A 16,939-nucleotide genomic window follows, 5' to 3' on the forward strand; every position below is an offset into this window, starting at 1 on the left:
GATATAAAAAAAATATATATTTCATACACAATACACAGCCTTTTTCATTTCATATTATATATATTAAATATATATAACAAAAAAAAAACAAATTGTTTTGTCTCTCAACAGAATTATTCAATTAGTCAAACACGTTTCGTGCCGAACTGGCGGAAGCGGAGGGCATTTAAGTACACCAATCGTCGATAGTAGTAATACTAGTCAATAGAAGAACCGTAGTAGGGAAAATGAAACGAATAAAAGAAAAGTTTCTCTTATTTTTCGAACTTACTGTAAGCTCAGAAGCGAAATACTGCAGTGATTTTTGTTCCAAAATAATAATAGAAAAAAAAGAAGATAATTATGTAATTAAGTATGTAGGTATATAAAGAACTTAATAAGAGAATTGTATATAATAAATATTTGGATGGATTCGTTTTCAATTAAACTTAAAAGTATTAATAATAATCATAGCATGCAGAATAAAAGTAATTAATAAACAAAAATTTAAAAAAAACAAACTTGAAATAAAAATAATAAGACGGAAAGATGGCACGGGTTGCTTTAATTCTTCAGATTAGTCGAGTCTGCTTGAGATAGTGGATGAGCAGCGAGTAGACGAACCTGTACTGGGCTATCGTTTGTACCATGAACGGTCGCTGGTGCCTCAACAATCCTACAACCCTCGGTATATCGACTTCCTGAAACACACACAATAATTCATTAATGTTGAAACATTTCGGATTATGGGTTATTACTTGATTGTGATCGACCGTGTACAGGAGTAAATCGCACAGGACTGTTAATCCTGTGCGACCGACGCCAGCTGTGCAGTGGACGAAGACGGGAGGGTTCTTGTTATGTCCTGGCGGGATTTCCACCATTAAATGCTGCTGCACGGACTGCAGCTCCTCTAGAAAACCGAGGAAATGCGCTACAGAATGCGGGCATCCTTGCTCTCCCCAGTCCGTGTAGTGCAGATGCCATATGGTTCTGTACCTTCTGGAAGACACGTGGCACAGCCTCACTTTGCTTGTTATGCAGTGGCCTGTCTTTTGCGAAAACTCCCACAGAACTTGGAAATCCTAGAAATTAAATATTAATTTAGCGAAATTATCGTGAGCAAATATAAATATATTTTTCAAGTCTAAATAATAGTACAGTTAGTGCCAGGGTTGCTCAGTTTCGCAACAGCATTTAAAACAGTCGATTCAGCAATTATAGCTGATTTTGAACAACTAGAAAAAATATCTTCTCCAGATTTATAAGTTTCTGAAATATGTAGATATTTCAACATAGTCATAGTTCGTTTATCCCTCCGTTATCCAAGTCTATCTAAAAGTGCATTATACATATCTTTTCCCGGATTTCCCGGTTCAGCAACACTATTTAGTACTCGAATAACATGCGACAAGATTCCAAATCGTGTAATAAGAGATAAGTTTTTTCAAATATTTTTTTGTTGTGCAAATTCACTTCATTTACTAGTGAAAAATGTTGAGTTCAAGATTATTCATATGAGAATGGTAAACATATACTCACTTGTCCTACGTCTATAGACCTTTCTCTAGCGTCTGGTAAATAGTTAGGATCTTCGGTGGGATCGGTGAGTTGAACTACAAGATAGACTTCCGCCTCCCAAACGCACTGCCAGAAATGCGGAAGCGTTTGCCTCGTCGGGCCTTGAGCTGCTATATAGAATCTTTGTTTGCTGCCGACCGTCGCCTGAAATAACAACTCTCAATCATTTCATATCCAATTCAATCAAGATCAGATACGTACGGTGATATGCGAAGCGTTGATGTAGCCGTATTTGTTCTCCCTGGACGGAGTCAGCCTCAGTCGATTGTCCTCATACGGAAGCACGTCCTTAAACCTATTAAGGGCACTGTTCTCGGGCATCGAGGCCGTCGTAAACTCGGAGTTCTGTTTCTTCTTTGGAATTTTGTCAAATTCGAAAAACAGCTGGCTATCCGCCAATTTGTTCTCCAGCAATTGGCACTACAATAATTTAAAATATCCTTAATAATGTGCGTAAATAAAACAAATTGATACATACCATAGCTTCTTTACTGATTGAAGGCGGCAAAGGATTGTACCTGGGTAAACCAGTGGACCAGCGATGTCTGTTGTTGCCTTGATTCTTTTTATCCTTGTTCTTCTCCTTCTCCCTTCCTAGCGTCGCGCTTTTGATCTTCTCGTTAGATTTGGTGCGGCCTAAAAGAATCGCCCATCGTCGTTTCTTTTTGCCACCCGAGGTGGAACTTGCATCTGTGGCGAAGGTCTCGTTGCTGATGTTTCCAGAGTCATTGAACGCGTGGCTCGATGTCGAAGAATTCAACGAGGAAGAGTTCTTGTTGATTATGAACGTGCTGGTCCGGCTCATCTGATTCGGAGAGTCCGGTTGTTGCGGACTGCTCTGCTCAAATTTGATCTCCGGTTGTTCCGTCGATTGCGCGCTCCCATTCAAATCCGTTTTGGATGAAGTTTTGTGGTTATTATCCACCACGTTCGCATACAAACTCTCCTTGTTCTGCATGATCGCATTGACCACAGCATGGTTGATGACCTGGCTGACCTCCGGGGCGGATTGGATACTTTGAGTACGCGCCCTCATCTGACCCTCGTTCTGCCACGGTAAAGGAATATTCTCGTAGATCGGTTCCGTGGAATTGTTTAAATCGGGCGAGTGGATTTGGTTTCTAGTCACCACGAAACCGGTGCTCGATATTTGATTATCCTCTAGGATTTGCTTCATGTTTGCGGGCATGCAGTAAATTATGTTACCGTGCTCGTCGTATACTTTCTTAATATGCTTCGTAATGTTGGGATCTTCCACAATCAAAGCCTGAGGACGACCGCTAACCATGTTATTATTGAAAATAGATGCTAGATTCTCGTAAGTTCCATGCTGCGGCGGTAAATAGCTCTGCGACCTGTGCACCTGGTTGGTGTACATCGGCCCGTACTTGATGTAGTGTTGATTTAAGAAATTCCCGCTGGAAACCAAATCCGGACTTGAACCCGACACGTTGCTGTGGATGAACGTGGCTTGTGGTTTAGCCAGTTGAGACATTCCAGCCAAATCCGGCGTCGAGTTCGAACTCATTCGATTACTAGGATAAGGAGGAGGCGGTTTGGCCAGCTGCAGGAATTGCATTTTCTCCGCCAAGTTTTGTAAGTTTCTGTTTTCACCTGATGAAAGTATCTGCGATTGCGTGTAATTCGTGCTGAACATCTTCTGCTCGATGTTGTTGTGCGTCACGTCGGGGTAACGAAGATTAGCGTAACCCTCCGTCTGGTGGATTTCCGGTTGCGAACTGTACAGCAAATGCGTGTTTCTCAGCGGCTGCTGACTTTGGATGGCACCGGCAGAATTCCTGTACTTCTGTTGCACAGCCGTTTCGTAGTCGGGGGCGGGTCTGTAGGAGGGTAGTAAGCTGCGAAGTTTATCGATATCGGTGGGCGTGTTCAGATCCAGACAGGACGTGGATTGGGCTCGTTGCGTCAGGTGCATGCTCGATTGGTGGTCCAATCCTGTGATATCCTCGTAGCTGTCCATCTGTCTCATCTTGTTCTCAACTGCTTGGAAGTTCGGCATCGCTTTTTCAGACGATTCCACGTTGCTCTCGTACTGCCTGAAGAACATGTGCTGCAGCACGCAGAACCTCCAGGCGTTCCGCGCGCTTTCTACATCCGGGAAACTAAACTCAGCCTTGTCCATTCCAGCCAAAGATTCGATCGTGAAATCTCTCTTGTGATTAATAACATTGCTGATATTTGCCCAACTATAAAATACAATAATAAAAGTAAAAAAATAGTATAAAAAATTGAAAAAAAATTATAACTTGGTCTCGCTTTTTAATGATTTTGCTTTTCATATCTATGGAGCGAAACGTCGCACGTTAAACGAGCTTTTAAGTAATATTTATTTTGTCAAAATTAATCAGAGTATTGAATAAACAAAATTAAACAAATAACTCCTACTATACAATTAAATTATATACATAACATAAAGTTTGCTGAGTCAAGTTTCGGGTAACAAACGGGTTAATAACAAAAATATTGCTTAAAATTCGACAATTTGATGTAAATAAACTCGAAATAGAATTTGGGATACGCCTTAACCATTTCAAACCTATTGGGACAATATGTCCCAAATACAATGTCTATTGGGACAATAGATCCTAGACACAATGTCTGTTGGAACATGACGACCCGATAACAAAGACTTAAAAATTGGGAACTCTTTGTATGTTGTTGCAAATGTGATATAGATATAGATCAGGATAATAATACAATGTTTGAATCAGTTTGTTAATTAAAAATGTTGCATAAATTTGAATGTGTGTCATTGTATGAAAGACAAAGTTCTATGAAATATATAAGTAACAAATTCCGCGAATTATAAAATATGCAATGGAGCGTTATGTAACATAAATTTTTAGTAAATAACAAAATAATCATAGCTATTATACTCAGCGTCGCTTCAAAGAGGCGCAAGTAATAAATAATAGTATTGTTTTTTTGCGGGGGCGCAACTTAAATATTTGACCCCAGGTATAAGATTTCGTGATTATTCTATTGTATAAAATGTATATAACTGAAGGTGTTCTATGTCTTGAAAAACTTTGAAAAGTATGATTTTCTTACTAGAAAGTGAAACCAATTATATTCCAATTTACCTGTAAGTTTTTCCTTCTTTTCCATTTGTAAAAACCACTACAACTCCAGTCAAGGAAACACTGACCAAAGCCTCATCTCCAGCCTTATTTGTGACTGCATAGGTTTCTTGTCCATAGCCATCCAGCCTCTGGCAGGCGCAAATGTAATACTCCTCTGCAGTCCCTTGGGGCATGTTATGCAGACCGGCATGTTGGGAGCTTGCAGCATCAGTCAAAGACTCCAGAAATCTGGGATCAGTAATACACTGCAACAGCAAATACAATAGACGCAATTAGTATTCACGTAATAATCAATGCCAAAGCCAAATTAGTACAGCACTTTCCATTTCCTACATGGAAGGTATGCATATTAATTAAAGTAGAAAAAAAAGATGGCTGTGAGAAACTTAGGACAATGCGAAAGTAAATTACTTTGGGAAAAAGCTGAAAGTCCTTTAAATAATGAGCGGTGTGTCGCTCAGCGTCGAAATTTCCGAATTCCGCCTGCATGCAATAGCTAGCCAGTTCAACAGCCTGCGCTTCTGTGCACGAAATTCGTCCCTCGATCACATCCATCTTCAATTGCAAAAAATAATGATTCCTAAAATGGAGTATTTGTTAATGGTTATGGGCTTGGAATGAATTTAGCGCTTAACTGTACCTAGTGACTTCATCATTGAAGAGCCTCACTCCGGATATGACATAGTACTTCACCCTCAAGTAAACACATAGGGTTCTTGCATACTTATCGAGCTGCCTCTTTATCGGCCTGTCCAATTCCAGCCAGCACAGGTTCTCCCTCACTTTGCTCATGTACTGCAGCCCAAAGAATATCGGCTGGTTCAGACTTAGCTTTTGGCACACAACATCTAAACAGTCTTTGCCTGTGCTCTCAGATGATAGGGTGCATTCAATGTTGGTCCCATCGAGTAACTCCACTGAAATAACAAACAGTGACTTCGAGACGACACTGTAGTGTCTCGACTTCTTCAGTTTCAGCTTGAACGGCATCGTGGCTTACTGGAAGATGAAGCATACACAAGAATCATGAGCAACAGATACACACAAGTGAAACTTTTGTGGAAACGCGGGAAAGCGAAGGGAATTCCAATTGCATTTCCTATAGGACTGTTCAGGATGCGGACGTTCTCTTACCTAATTCATCTGCGGGCACGAATTTAGACCGCAATTGCGCCTTTTTCGCCTCTTTTCAAACACTTATTTATAATCCAAACACATTTTGACAGCGAAACTATCATCATATCGATTTCCAGTGAATTTGCCACCCCCCCAGAAATCTGTGAACGCATTCCAATCCAACTTCTCAAAATCCACCAACAGATGGCCAAAATATTACAAAGCAATTGGATTACAAAATAAGTTTTACAGGTGGAAGAAAAAAAAAGGTTTTATATAAATTGAAGTTTTAAAGTTTATTAAACATATATAATAAATTTAATTTAGATGAAAAGACTGTGGTTAATATAAATAAATAAACAGAAGTAATAGTATTTTATTATTTACATACAAGTTACCTATAAGTTATAAAAATAGTAATTGATCAAATAATTTAAACTACAATAATGAAAACAAGAGATTTGATAAATAATATGAAAAGCAATTCAATTATTGGTTCGAACCCCAAAAAGCAACAACAAAATTGTGGTGGCCGATAAACCAGAATGGGGTAGAAAATGGGCCAAAGAAAAAACAATTATTCTTTATATAAATATGAACCCAAATTTCATACAATAAATTAAATACGTTATTCAATTCAGTATTAAGTATTTATATTCTCATTGCAATCGTATATTTGAAAAATAATTACCAAATGGATAAGATACTTGGGTTGCCTACATACAATTAGTGACTTAAAAATGATTTGATTTTTTTTGTCATGTATCTAGGAAACCTATACTAATCCCATGATTTAGAAAGCCTTAAATGGCTAAATGAGCCCAAGCTCACATATATGCCACCCCCTTATAACAACTACCACTGTAACTGTATTAACAATATAATAAATCATTTTTGAATCTGAATCTGTATCTGAAAGCCTTAAAATACGCCGGTTTTAATTTTGAAAAGTAAATTATTATTTAATTGGGAATTTTTTATTGATTTATAAAGTATATATGGTGAGATTAATTGTGGGATACCCTGCTGACCCTTTTGATAAAATTTTCGATCACTTTTTGCAAGTCAGTTGGCTCAATTTCAGAAATAACGCGTTGGATCTCTGTTTTCAGTTGAGGAATTATTTGTGGTTTGTTAGTATCAGAGAGTTGAACCGAAATTAGTTTAATGTTTATTGTTCCAGTTTCGGTTTCGCTTTGTCTAAACATTTCGGTTCAGTTATGGTTGAAATTAAAATTTAAAATCCAATATTATTATCAATATTAAATATCCAATATTAAATTTTGATTTAATATTATTTACCAAATTTCCTTACTATTGTTTTCAATTATAAAATTAAAAATACAAAAGAAATAAAAAATAGTTAGTGATTAGTTCCCTTAATGGTTTTGTTTATTATGTATTTGTTTATTTGAAAAAAGAAGTCAGAGTATTCAAATAGACTTCAACACTAGCACCGGGACACTACTATCAAAGAGCATACATGAAAGAAAGCGATTATGAATTAATTTAATAAAATTAAAAATAATTGAACCGAAATTAACCGTAATTCAAATTTCGTTCCGGTTTCAGTTTTTCCGGTTTTTCTATTCAGTAATTTTTCATTCCGGTTTTCGATTCGGTTTCGGTTCGACTCTTTCGTTAGTATAGACCTTAGACTTTATAAATCCCTAAAGGAAAAAATCATATGGGGTCAAGTTGCAAGATCTGGGTAGCCAATTAACGTCAGCATTTCTGGAAATCACACAACAAGGAAAATGATAACTTAACAAATCGATGGTTTCTCTTGCTGCATTGCATGTGGCTCCATCCTGTTGAAACTACAGTTCTTCGAGGTCCAAGTCGTCCAATTGATTCTACAAAAAGTTGGATCATTCTCAAAAAAGAACTGTCCAATAATCCGCATAAAACAGTCACTATTTATGGGTTCATCATATTTTCATTAATAACTCGAGGATTATCATTGCCCCAAATTCGACAATTCTGCTTATTAACAAAACCATCCAAATGAAAATGAGCTTCATCGTTAATGTTGATGTTTAAAAACAAAGTTTTTCAAACAATCTCCACAGAAACTTTGGCCAACTTTGTAATGTGTTTTAACAATCACAATACGTTGTTCTTTTGTATAGCGACCCATTTTTAATAACATCGATAACAGCAATTGATCAATGTCAAATATTAGTGTTGTCAACTTAAATACAAAAAAAATAATGTAAGGAAATTTAAATCCGGCGTACCTGATGGGCCACTCTATATAACTTACTCGTTACGAGAAACATTCGTTTATCGAATCATTTTTTGTTCATATAAATTAATGTAAAATACGAAATATAAAAACACACAAGTTTGGAAAATGATGTAGCAGGCGCACAATCCGGGACTTATATTTTCCTCGTCACTCGTTATGAGAAAAGTTGCGAGTCATTTTTGTTATGATTTGTTTTGATTATTATGCGAATTACTCGTTATGAGAGGTGCTCGTTTAGCGAGGTTCCGCTGTATTTGTATCATGAGTAAAACATGTGTATTGTATTATATTTAACTAAGCGAATTGAATAGATTTGTTCTGATTTTTAATTATATATTTATGTAGAACTTACCACAATTTGCAAAAATAAAAAAAAACTTAAATTGTGTTAAATTTATTAGAATAATATAATATTAAAGAATTTTGAAAAGTTGAAAATATATTACGCCTTTCGTTATCCCTTTGGCCAGCCTATTAGTATATATATTTTTATTGTATGTTAAAATTTATTTATGTATAAATTGTATTTTTTTTTTCTCTTCTTCTTATGTATCGATGTTTAGCCAATAAATTATTATTATTTCGCCTTATATAATATATTTTGTAGAAATGTTCAGTTTAACAAAAGAAACAAGACAAGTTTTATCAAAGTTAATCTTCATTTCCCCACTTCACATTAATGTTCACTATAAGTCTTCCAACATATCTTTATTACTGCGTATTATTGCTTTCAAACAATTGACTATTTATTTCTTTTCATATTTTTTTTTCATTTTAATAATTAAACTGAAAGTGAAAATTTGTAAATACAAATTTCCCGATCTAATCTCGTTGTATCTCGGAAGTATCTGAAGTATAAGAAATACAAGAAATTCAAGAATATACAAATTTATGAAAAATTTGAGTATAAAAGTTTAAATTTATTTATTAATATATTATTTTTTAAAGCATTTTTTTTGATAATTTATTGAATAGTGGATATGACAGATAATTTCAATTATATAAATTACTAATATTAATTGGGATACGATTATTCAAGCAAAATACTAATTCTTTATGAAATAAGTTTGTTTAGTTTTAAGAAACAATAAATTATCATTCTTTAATTATTTGTTAACATTCAACGTTTTCATGTATTTACGCTAAGTTAGTTCGCATAGTGCGGCTTTTGTTAGTGCACATTCACTACAGTTTGGTTTGAAACAATCTAAATTTTAATTGAGCAAAATATAAGTGAACTGTAAAAAATATTAACACAAAATTATGTTGTTATACACGATTAATCGATTTTTTTCGCTTTATACAGTCAAGTTTCTCGATTAGTCAAGTTTCAAACAGTGTGGGATATTGGCGGAACCGATTATCCGCATTATGCGTAGTATGCCTATACTTCGTTCGCAATTGACAAATTGTCACGTAGAAAACGTTGTTATTGTTTTGCAGTTTGTGCGTTCAGAAGAGATCGTGTTTTTCTCTTAATAGTCTTAATGAATTGTGTAATTAGCAATTGGCGGTACCCACGCATCTTATAACTGTATCACTAGAGATTTACAAACGCGAAAATCATTCAAATCTCAACGCATTTCATCGATTTGCATTTAATGTGTTATTCACCGTCGCCCTACAATATATAAAGTCTATTGGATTTGAATACGTCTCATTGAATAAATTGAATAAATTTTGTTCAGCATTTTTTGGATTAAAGTGGATTTAATCTCGTTAGTCGCGAAGCCGTACGCGGCCCACAACTACTATGGTCTCGTGCATTTGTTTCAGTGCCTGTTCAGATCCTCTGCAAGACAGAGTAGTAGCAGTAACAACAGCACCACGATGGTAAGCAATAATTACAATTACGTAACAAACAATGATTGATTTCTTGTGTAATATTAATTAATTAATTACGTTTCAGGATTTGTACGCGATTTTGCGATTCGGTTATTCTCTGGTAATTGTGACTTTCTTTCTGATGGTCTGGACTTCGATGATCGGAGCTAAAGAGGTGGAGGAGGTACGGTATCCGCCGTGCTACTTCAATTTGCTGTGCAGTTGTTCCAAGGCGCAGCCGGATTTGGGGATCGTCCGATGCAGGGATATCCACATGCCACGTATTCCTGAAACCATCAACAATTCGAAAGTGTTTATGCTGCACTTGGAGAATATTGGTTTGAGGAATTTGGAACCGTTCTTTCTGCAGAGCACTGGTAACTGGAGACGGCGGAAAATATTGATTGCGTTGCGTTAATTGAGCCAATTACAGGATTGTACAAGTTGACGGTGAAGCATAATCCGTTGACGCATATCCCGGATGAGGCGTTCTTGGGTTTGGAGAGGTCTCTGTGGGAGCTGGATCTAAGCCATAATCAACTTACTAAGGTACCGAATCGAGCTTTAAGGTATCTTCAGAAGCTGCGACGACTGGACTTGGCTGGTAAATTAATCATAGTTTAACCCGGTAATAAAGGTATCAATACTCCGTTTAATCCAGGTAACGATATATCTGAGATATTACCGGAGAACTGGCGTGGTTTGGACAACTCCTTGGAAACTCTAGATCTCTCGGATAACTGCATCAACCATCTACCAACTGACGCCTTCTCCGGTCTTCCAATCCTGGACACAATTGATCTGCGCGGCAATCATCTCCGACGCATCGATCCTTCCGTCTTCAGAGATGGCATGGGCAAATTGGCCAACCTGATACTCGCCGATAACCAGCTCAGTGCCATTCCTTATCAAGCTTTGCAACCTTTGAAGATGCTCAAAACCTTGGACATCAGCTACAACTGCATCAACAAGATTCAACCGGAATTGACCAGCGAAACTCAGAACTTCAATTACATGATGAACTTGAACACCTTACGTCTCGACTACAACGATATAACGATAATACAATCTGGGGCCTTTCAGTACTTCGACGTGCTCAACAAAACTTACTTGAACGGAAATCCTTTAGACACAGTAGAGGTAACAAATTGTAAATCAAAGACAAAAATCAGAAAGATTGAAATCTTTTCTTAAATTTAGGAGAATGCGTTTAGGCAAGCCAAAATCCGAGAGCTTTACATGCGCAACTGTGGGCTCGATGAAATCTCACCACTGGCTTTTGCAGGATTAGAAAATTATCTGCAAATATTGGATCTTTCAGGAAATAATATTACCACTATCATGCCCGATATGTTCCATCGGCTAAATCTGCTAAGGACTTTGAGTTTGAGGGACAATTTGATTCAAGGCATGAATGCTTTGGAAGTGTTCACCGGATTCCAATACACGCTCTACAAATTGGACTTGATCGACGCCCAAAAGGATCCAATATCTATTCAAGATCTCAGAAGGTAAAATTAAGAATTATTTTTAACTGAAACTAAATATACTTTTATGATCATTAAATCTTTTAATTTGACAGATGTCAATAAATGACATAATAGTATATTGTCCAAGTATCAATTTGATGTACGACAAATTCTGGTTATATCCAAAATTGTCTAAGTTTTGACATATGCTTCTTGACAAAATTTTGACGTATTACGTAATTAATTTGTTTTTATTTTATAGATTACGCAATCTTCGCTTTTTATCATTATCAAAGTTGCCGCAGCCGCACGTGAGTCCAGAAGATTTTTTAGATTTCGGCGTGGATCTGGAGGAGCTGCAAATAATATCAGCCGGACTGCAGAGCGTTAAGAATCATGCCTTTCAATACGTCCACGCTCTCAGAAAGATCGATTTCTCCGAAAACGCTATAACAGCAATAGAACCTGAAGCTTTCGTCGATGTAAGATAACCAGAAACTATGTATTCAAATACTTAACTTAATTTGCAGATTGCGCATTCGCTGATTTCACTTAGATTATCGCACGGATTTTCTCCGTCACTTACCACAATCCCGGCTGAATCTTTCAAATCTTTGGTGAATTTGCAAGATTTGGATTTGAGTAATAATAGATTGAAATCTATGCCTGACACCTGTTTCCATTTCCTGAAGAAGTTGAGGAAGTTAGACTTGCAGGATAATGTTATCGAGGAGGTGCACAAAGGCACGTTCCAAGGCGACATCCATTCTAATCTGGAGGAGATTTATTTGTCTTTCAATCAGATCAAATCTATACAGCAGCACACGTTTGTTGATTTAAGTTCTCTGGAGCAGCTGCATCTGGATGATAATGTGATTGTAAATTTGGAAAGGAGATCGTTTATGAATCTGGAGAATTTGAAAAGATTGAACTTGAAAGGGAACGATATAAACACAATTTCATACGAGGCCTTTCAGAACCTTCCTGAACTGGAAGATCTAGATTTGGCTTATAATGAAATGAAGATCTTCGACTTCTCGATCTTCGATCAGGTTGGAACTTTGGCTATGTTCAGCGTGAACATGAGCCACAATAAAATTGCCGATCTACACGTGACTATTAACACACATTTCGAGCAAACCACAGGTAATTATCAGCGAAACTTCGATTCTCAAAGGACGTGCCTCCGCAACTCTTTTCAGCAGCACGCGCGCTGCATTTGAATTTTAAAGTTTGCGTTTACTATTGTTTAGGTGCAGGCGGTTTGCATTCCAACATCAAGATCTTGGATCTATCCTACAACAACATAACGCTCATCTCCAAGAACTACTTCAAACCCGCAATGTTGTCTCTGACGCATCTCCACATGAGCCATAACAAACTCTTTAACGCCACCAGGGATATTTTTGGGAGTTTACCGCATCTGCAGTATTTGGACGTTTCTCACAATAGACTTTTCGAGATCGATTTTGATGCTTTTAGGAACACGAAAAAACTACAAGTAGGAAAGCTCAAAGTACCTTTAGTGTGATTACTTCATTTTTTTTGTAGGTTTTCTACGCGGAATACAACTTTATACACGAACTCCCCACGGATCTGTTCAAAAATTTGGATAACTTGAGAGTTATTGATTTCGGTCACAACAGGTTACGTTTCCTTCCCGAAAACATGTTCAAGTTCGAAGGATTGGAGCGCTTGGATTTATCCCACAATCAAATTAATCGATTACCGTTGACGAGTATGTCTGTGCAGGCTGCAGCAACTCTTTGTGAATTCGATTTATCTTGGAATAGTATTGCTTCCATCGCCCATGGAGGTTTATTTGAAAGATTTAAGGTAAACTAAATCAATATCTTTAACTATTAAACGATTTATTTCTTCATTTTTTTAGAGTTTATCTTGGCTCGATTTATCCTACAATCGTTTGGTTCAAATCGACGTCGCCGTTTTCGAAAATCTTCCAAGACTCTCCAGCCTGGATTTGAGCCACAACACGCAGTTAGTGCTCGAGAGGAACGGCAAAAGTTTCCAAGGTATCGAAGACACCTTGCTTCATTTAGGCTTAGACAACGTGTCTTTAACATACGTAACTATTTGTTATTTTCTTTTTAGAATTATAATCCTTAATTCAACTTATTTCAGGTACCCGAGTTACCATTACCTAATCTCCTCTCCCTTTCGCTCGCTTACAACTACTTACCTACCGTTCCACCAGAGATGGCAGCAAACATAAGCTCTTTGATGCGATTAAATTTAGATTACAACGATTTAACTGCAGTTCCTATTGTTACACACTCTTTAACGAATCTGCGTGAACTGTCTCTGGCTTCAAATCCAATTACAACGTTGACAAATACCAGTCTTCTGGGTGTCGCAGATTACCTTGAGCGTTTGGACATCACCAACTTCGATTTAAACACCTTAGAAGTTAATACTGAAAGATTAGTATAAGCTTATTTTATACTTTGTTTGTTTACTTTTTTAGAATGGAGCCTTTTGTAAGATGTACTCTTTAAGAAGTCTAAGGATGAGCGTTTATCGTAACGTGAAGAACTTCAATATTCCCACTATTCTCCAGAAGACATATGGATTGAGAGATTTGGAAATTCACGTAGGGTCATAACAACCTTTACTTAATGAACCAATAAATGTGATTTTCTTTCAGATCGACAAAATGGACACGAGTTTGCGCATGGAAATGAAAGGCCAACTTCCATCCAAGTTACGCAACATCACTTTTACTGGCTTAGCTTTGAAGCAATTAGATAACAGTATTCTTCAGGCAAGTCAAATTATTTTAATAAACATTAATTGTCATATCTTTTGTAAGAAAAGTTTCTCTACAATATTTTACAACTACAAAATACTTCAGTCTATTAGATCCATGTCACATTTGATATGTTATGAAAAGATTATGTTATGTGATTTTAGGGTGTGCAAAGTCCGGAATTAAACTTTGGTTTGAGGAATACCAGCGTGACGAAGATACCGACAAGTTTATTCGAGAATTTACGTCACGTGAGGAATCTGAGCATCGAGTTGAGCTCGAACCGTGAACTTCAGAATCTGGAGAATCCGTCGACCGGCTACAAACCAAACTTACCTCGCACTCTCTTCCTCGAGGACATCTGGATGGAGGACAACAAGTGGAACTGCGACTGTCAATTGGGGTAAGTTGAAGGATAAGAAATAAGCACACTCAGTAAGTCCACTAAACTGAATTTTATTTAAGTTTAGCGCACTTTAACAGGTAACTTTAATACTATCATTCAGGAATATTACAAGTAACAATGCGATACAAAAATATTGTTATTAGATATTTGTAGTATGCTGTGGATATGTTCAGTTGTTTACAGCGAAGAAAGGGTTAGTTACACTTTTTGTTTTTTACATTTTTTGACACTGACATCATATCAAAATATAAAATTTCAATTGACATTTTCTTACTTAGTTAAAAAGAAACATTTTTTTTTCATCATTTCAATAATTAATTATTTAATTTTATTTAATTATACTTTCATTTTTATTATTACGTTTATCATGCAATTCCACATATTATTATCATGAAATTATGGACCAAATATGATTTTTTTCACTCATTGATAAAATAGTTTAAGATTAATTATTTCTTACAACAATTTGTTTAATTGGAAACAAATTAATTAATAATTTTTAAATTTTAATATTAATGTTCACTTTTTCTAAGTTCATTAAATTATTCTCTTGATAGATAAAATTCGTAAAGTGAGTATTAATTTTCTATTATTTACTTCTAAATTTATCCAAATAAACTAATACAAATTATTGAAGCATTTTCTTAATTTGGTAGAAGTAATGTTTACACGTTTACTAATTTCAATGCAATTTAAATATAAACAAAATTATCCAAACTATTTTATTGCTTAAAATTCAATAATTATACCGTTACAATTTTTTGTATATCGAATCTTATTATTTTTATTTATGTAATCTAGTGATATTCTTTTACATATGTCTAAATTTAGATTGACATCTTTCTAAGATTTAAAGTTATGTTTATTACTTAATTTTGATAAATTGATTCGAAATATATTGTCAACTTTAAAAAATTAATTGAACTTTAATTATTAATAATATGTTTAATAATAGTATTTGTTTTAATTCTGACATTATTTTGACAGTGACATTAATTCTGACATAAATATACAATTTATAATGAAAATAGTTATTTTTGTACTGAACCAATCTTATTGGATTCTGAAGTATGAATTTTTGTTTGTTTTAAGAAAATAATTTTGATTAACAAATTATTGTACTAACCCTTTCTTCGATGATTATTGAAGTGTTAACATTCGTTTTGATTTTATTACATTTTTTTTTGTTTGCGACTAGTTGGATTGAAGTGTGGCAGAGGAAACGCAGACAATTCCTTTGCGGTCAGAGTCCGAGCCGTCCGCCATCGTTCAAATCGCAGGACTACACCTGCAGACATATAAACGATGACCTGAGGAACTCGAAATGCACCAACAAGAACAACAAGAGCTTAGTGGACGTGCTCAAGACGGAGATAGAGTGCGGCTGGAGCTCCGGATGCAACCTCCAGCTCTCCGCTCCTCTCCTGGTATTATTTTTCTCGCTTCTGCTGTTAATTTAAACTAAAACTCTCATTTATAACAAACAAAAAACAAAGAAAAACTGAAAAAAATACAAGTAGGTGGTAATAATAATTAATCATAATGTAAGAACATAGTTAAAGGAAATGCTAAAGAGTTGCGAGTTTTATTTATTTATTTATTATTTTAGACGAATAACTTGCGTTTTGTTAAATGTTTAAACATGATTTTGGTTACACATCCATTTGAAATGCATTCCCTGAGCGACTCAACTACCATACACACACCTATTTACATATTGTACAATTATATAAATTAACACGGATCGATAATATTATATTATAAATAATCGTGAATCTCATCATCCCCCTCCAAGACGCGTCTTCGGGAACTGTTGTCGTCTTCATCATCATCAATAATCATCATTTCTTAATATCTAACTGTTTAATTGGAAATAAAATAAAAATTCTTTGGCTGCTTAATTGGATTCCCTGCTGTTCTCGTTGCTCTCCGGTTGGTTCAGGTTGCCGTTCGGGGAATTTGCGATGCTCAGATTTGAGGCGGCGGCGGCGGCTGTAGAGTCGGCCGGGATCAATCCCTCCTTCATCCTCTTCTTCTGCTTCATTCTCCTGTTCTGGAACCATATCTTCACCTGGGTTTCGTTCAGCTGGAGCGCAGAAGCGATCTCGATGCGCCGCGCCCTCGTCAGATACTTGTTGAAGTGGAACTCCTTTTCCAGCTCGGTCAGCTGCTTGTTGGTGAAGTTCGTCCTTCCAGTGTTCAGGCAGTTCAGGCCCAGCAGGCTCGAGTTCAGGGAGGGGCTTGAGCTTATGCAAGAGGTCCTCGACGCCTGATTTGTCGGGTCCAATTGGGATGTGCTCGACGGCGCCGAATAGTCGCCCAGATTTGCACCCACCTTCGGACCTAAAGCAACAACAAAGAAGAAAAGAAAAAATGAGCATTCGAGAAACAAGTTAATAAATTTGAAGGGCGAAGAAAGAGAGAGAAAAGCGTTTTATTTTT

General features: G+C 36.2%; 3 protein-coding genes across 4 annotated transcripts; 1 reads left to right on the forward strand and 2 right to left on the reverse strand.

The window, feature by feature from the left end:
• Positions 1 to 455: 455 nt before the first annotated feature.
• LOC108558550 (tyrosine-protein phosphatase non-receptor type 21) lies at positions 456 to 5,909 on the reverse strand. The gene is made up of 9 exons (XM_017915498.1): positions 5,799 to 5,909; positions 5,305 to 5,663; positions 5,076 to 5,244; positions 4,665 to 4,909; positions 2,039 to 3,767; positions 1,762 to 1,980; positions 1,522 to 1,704; positions 738 to 1,064; positions 456 to 680 (listed from the first exon to the last, which is right to left on the reverse strand). The coding sequence occupies exons 2-9, from the start codon at positions 5,652 to 5,654 to the stop codon at positions 552 to 554; spliced, it is 3,351 nt and encodes a 1,116-aa protein (XP_017770987.1). The 5' UTR covers positions 5,655 to 5,663; positions 5,799 to 5,909; the 3' UTR covers positions 456 to 551.
• A 3,790-nt stretch (positions 5,910 to 9,699) lies between these two features.
• Positions 9,700 to 16,206, forward strand: LOC108558500 (chaoptin). 2 transcript variants are annotated; one of them, XM_017915426.1, is made up of 15 exons: positions 9,700 to 9,864; positions 9,941 to 10,232; positions 10,289 to 10,459; positions 10,517 to 10,995; positions 11,056 to 11,366; positions 11,587 to 11,806; positions 11,855 to 12,470; positions 12,557 to 12,825; positions 12,876 to 13,160; positions 13,216 to 13,410; positions 13,467 to 13,751; positions 13,810 to 13,935; positions 13,990 to 14,106; positions 14,256 to 14,494; positions 15,696 to 16,206. In XM_017915426.1, the coding sequence occupies exons 1-15, from the start codon at positions 9,862 to 9,864 to the stop codon at positions 15,955 to 15,957; spliced, it is 3,870 nt and encodes a 1,289-aa protein (XP_017770915.1). In that variant the 5' UTR covers positions 9,700 to 9,861; the 3' UTR covers positions 15,958 to 16,206. The 2 variants fall into 2 exon arrangements, with proteins under 2 accessions (XP_017770915.1, XP_017770923.1); XM_017915434.1 differs by having other exon boundaries at positions 9,702 to 9,864; positions 12,578 to 12,825.
• On the reverse strand, positions 16,082 to 16,913 carry LOC108558483 (homeobox protein Hox-A1-like; the record flags this gene model as incomplete). The annotated part of the gene is made up of 1 exon (XM_017915402.1): positions 16,082 to 16,913. A coding segment is annotated over one exon (519 nt), but the record flags the coding sequence as incomplete, so codon positions are not given.
• Positions 16,914 to 16,939: the final 26 nt, after the last annotated feature.

This window comes from Nicrophorus vespilloides, unplaced genomic scaffold (assembly GCF_001412225.1).
Source record: "Nicrophorus vespilloides isolate i.1.1-1 unplaced genomic scaffold, Nicve_v1.0, whole genome shotgun sequence".
Taxonomy (NCBI): domain Eukaryota; kingdom Metazoa; phylum Arthropoda; class Insecta; order Coleoptera; family Silphidae; genus Nicrophorus; species Nicrophorus vespilloides.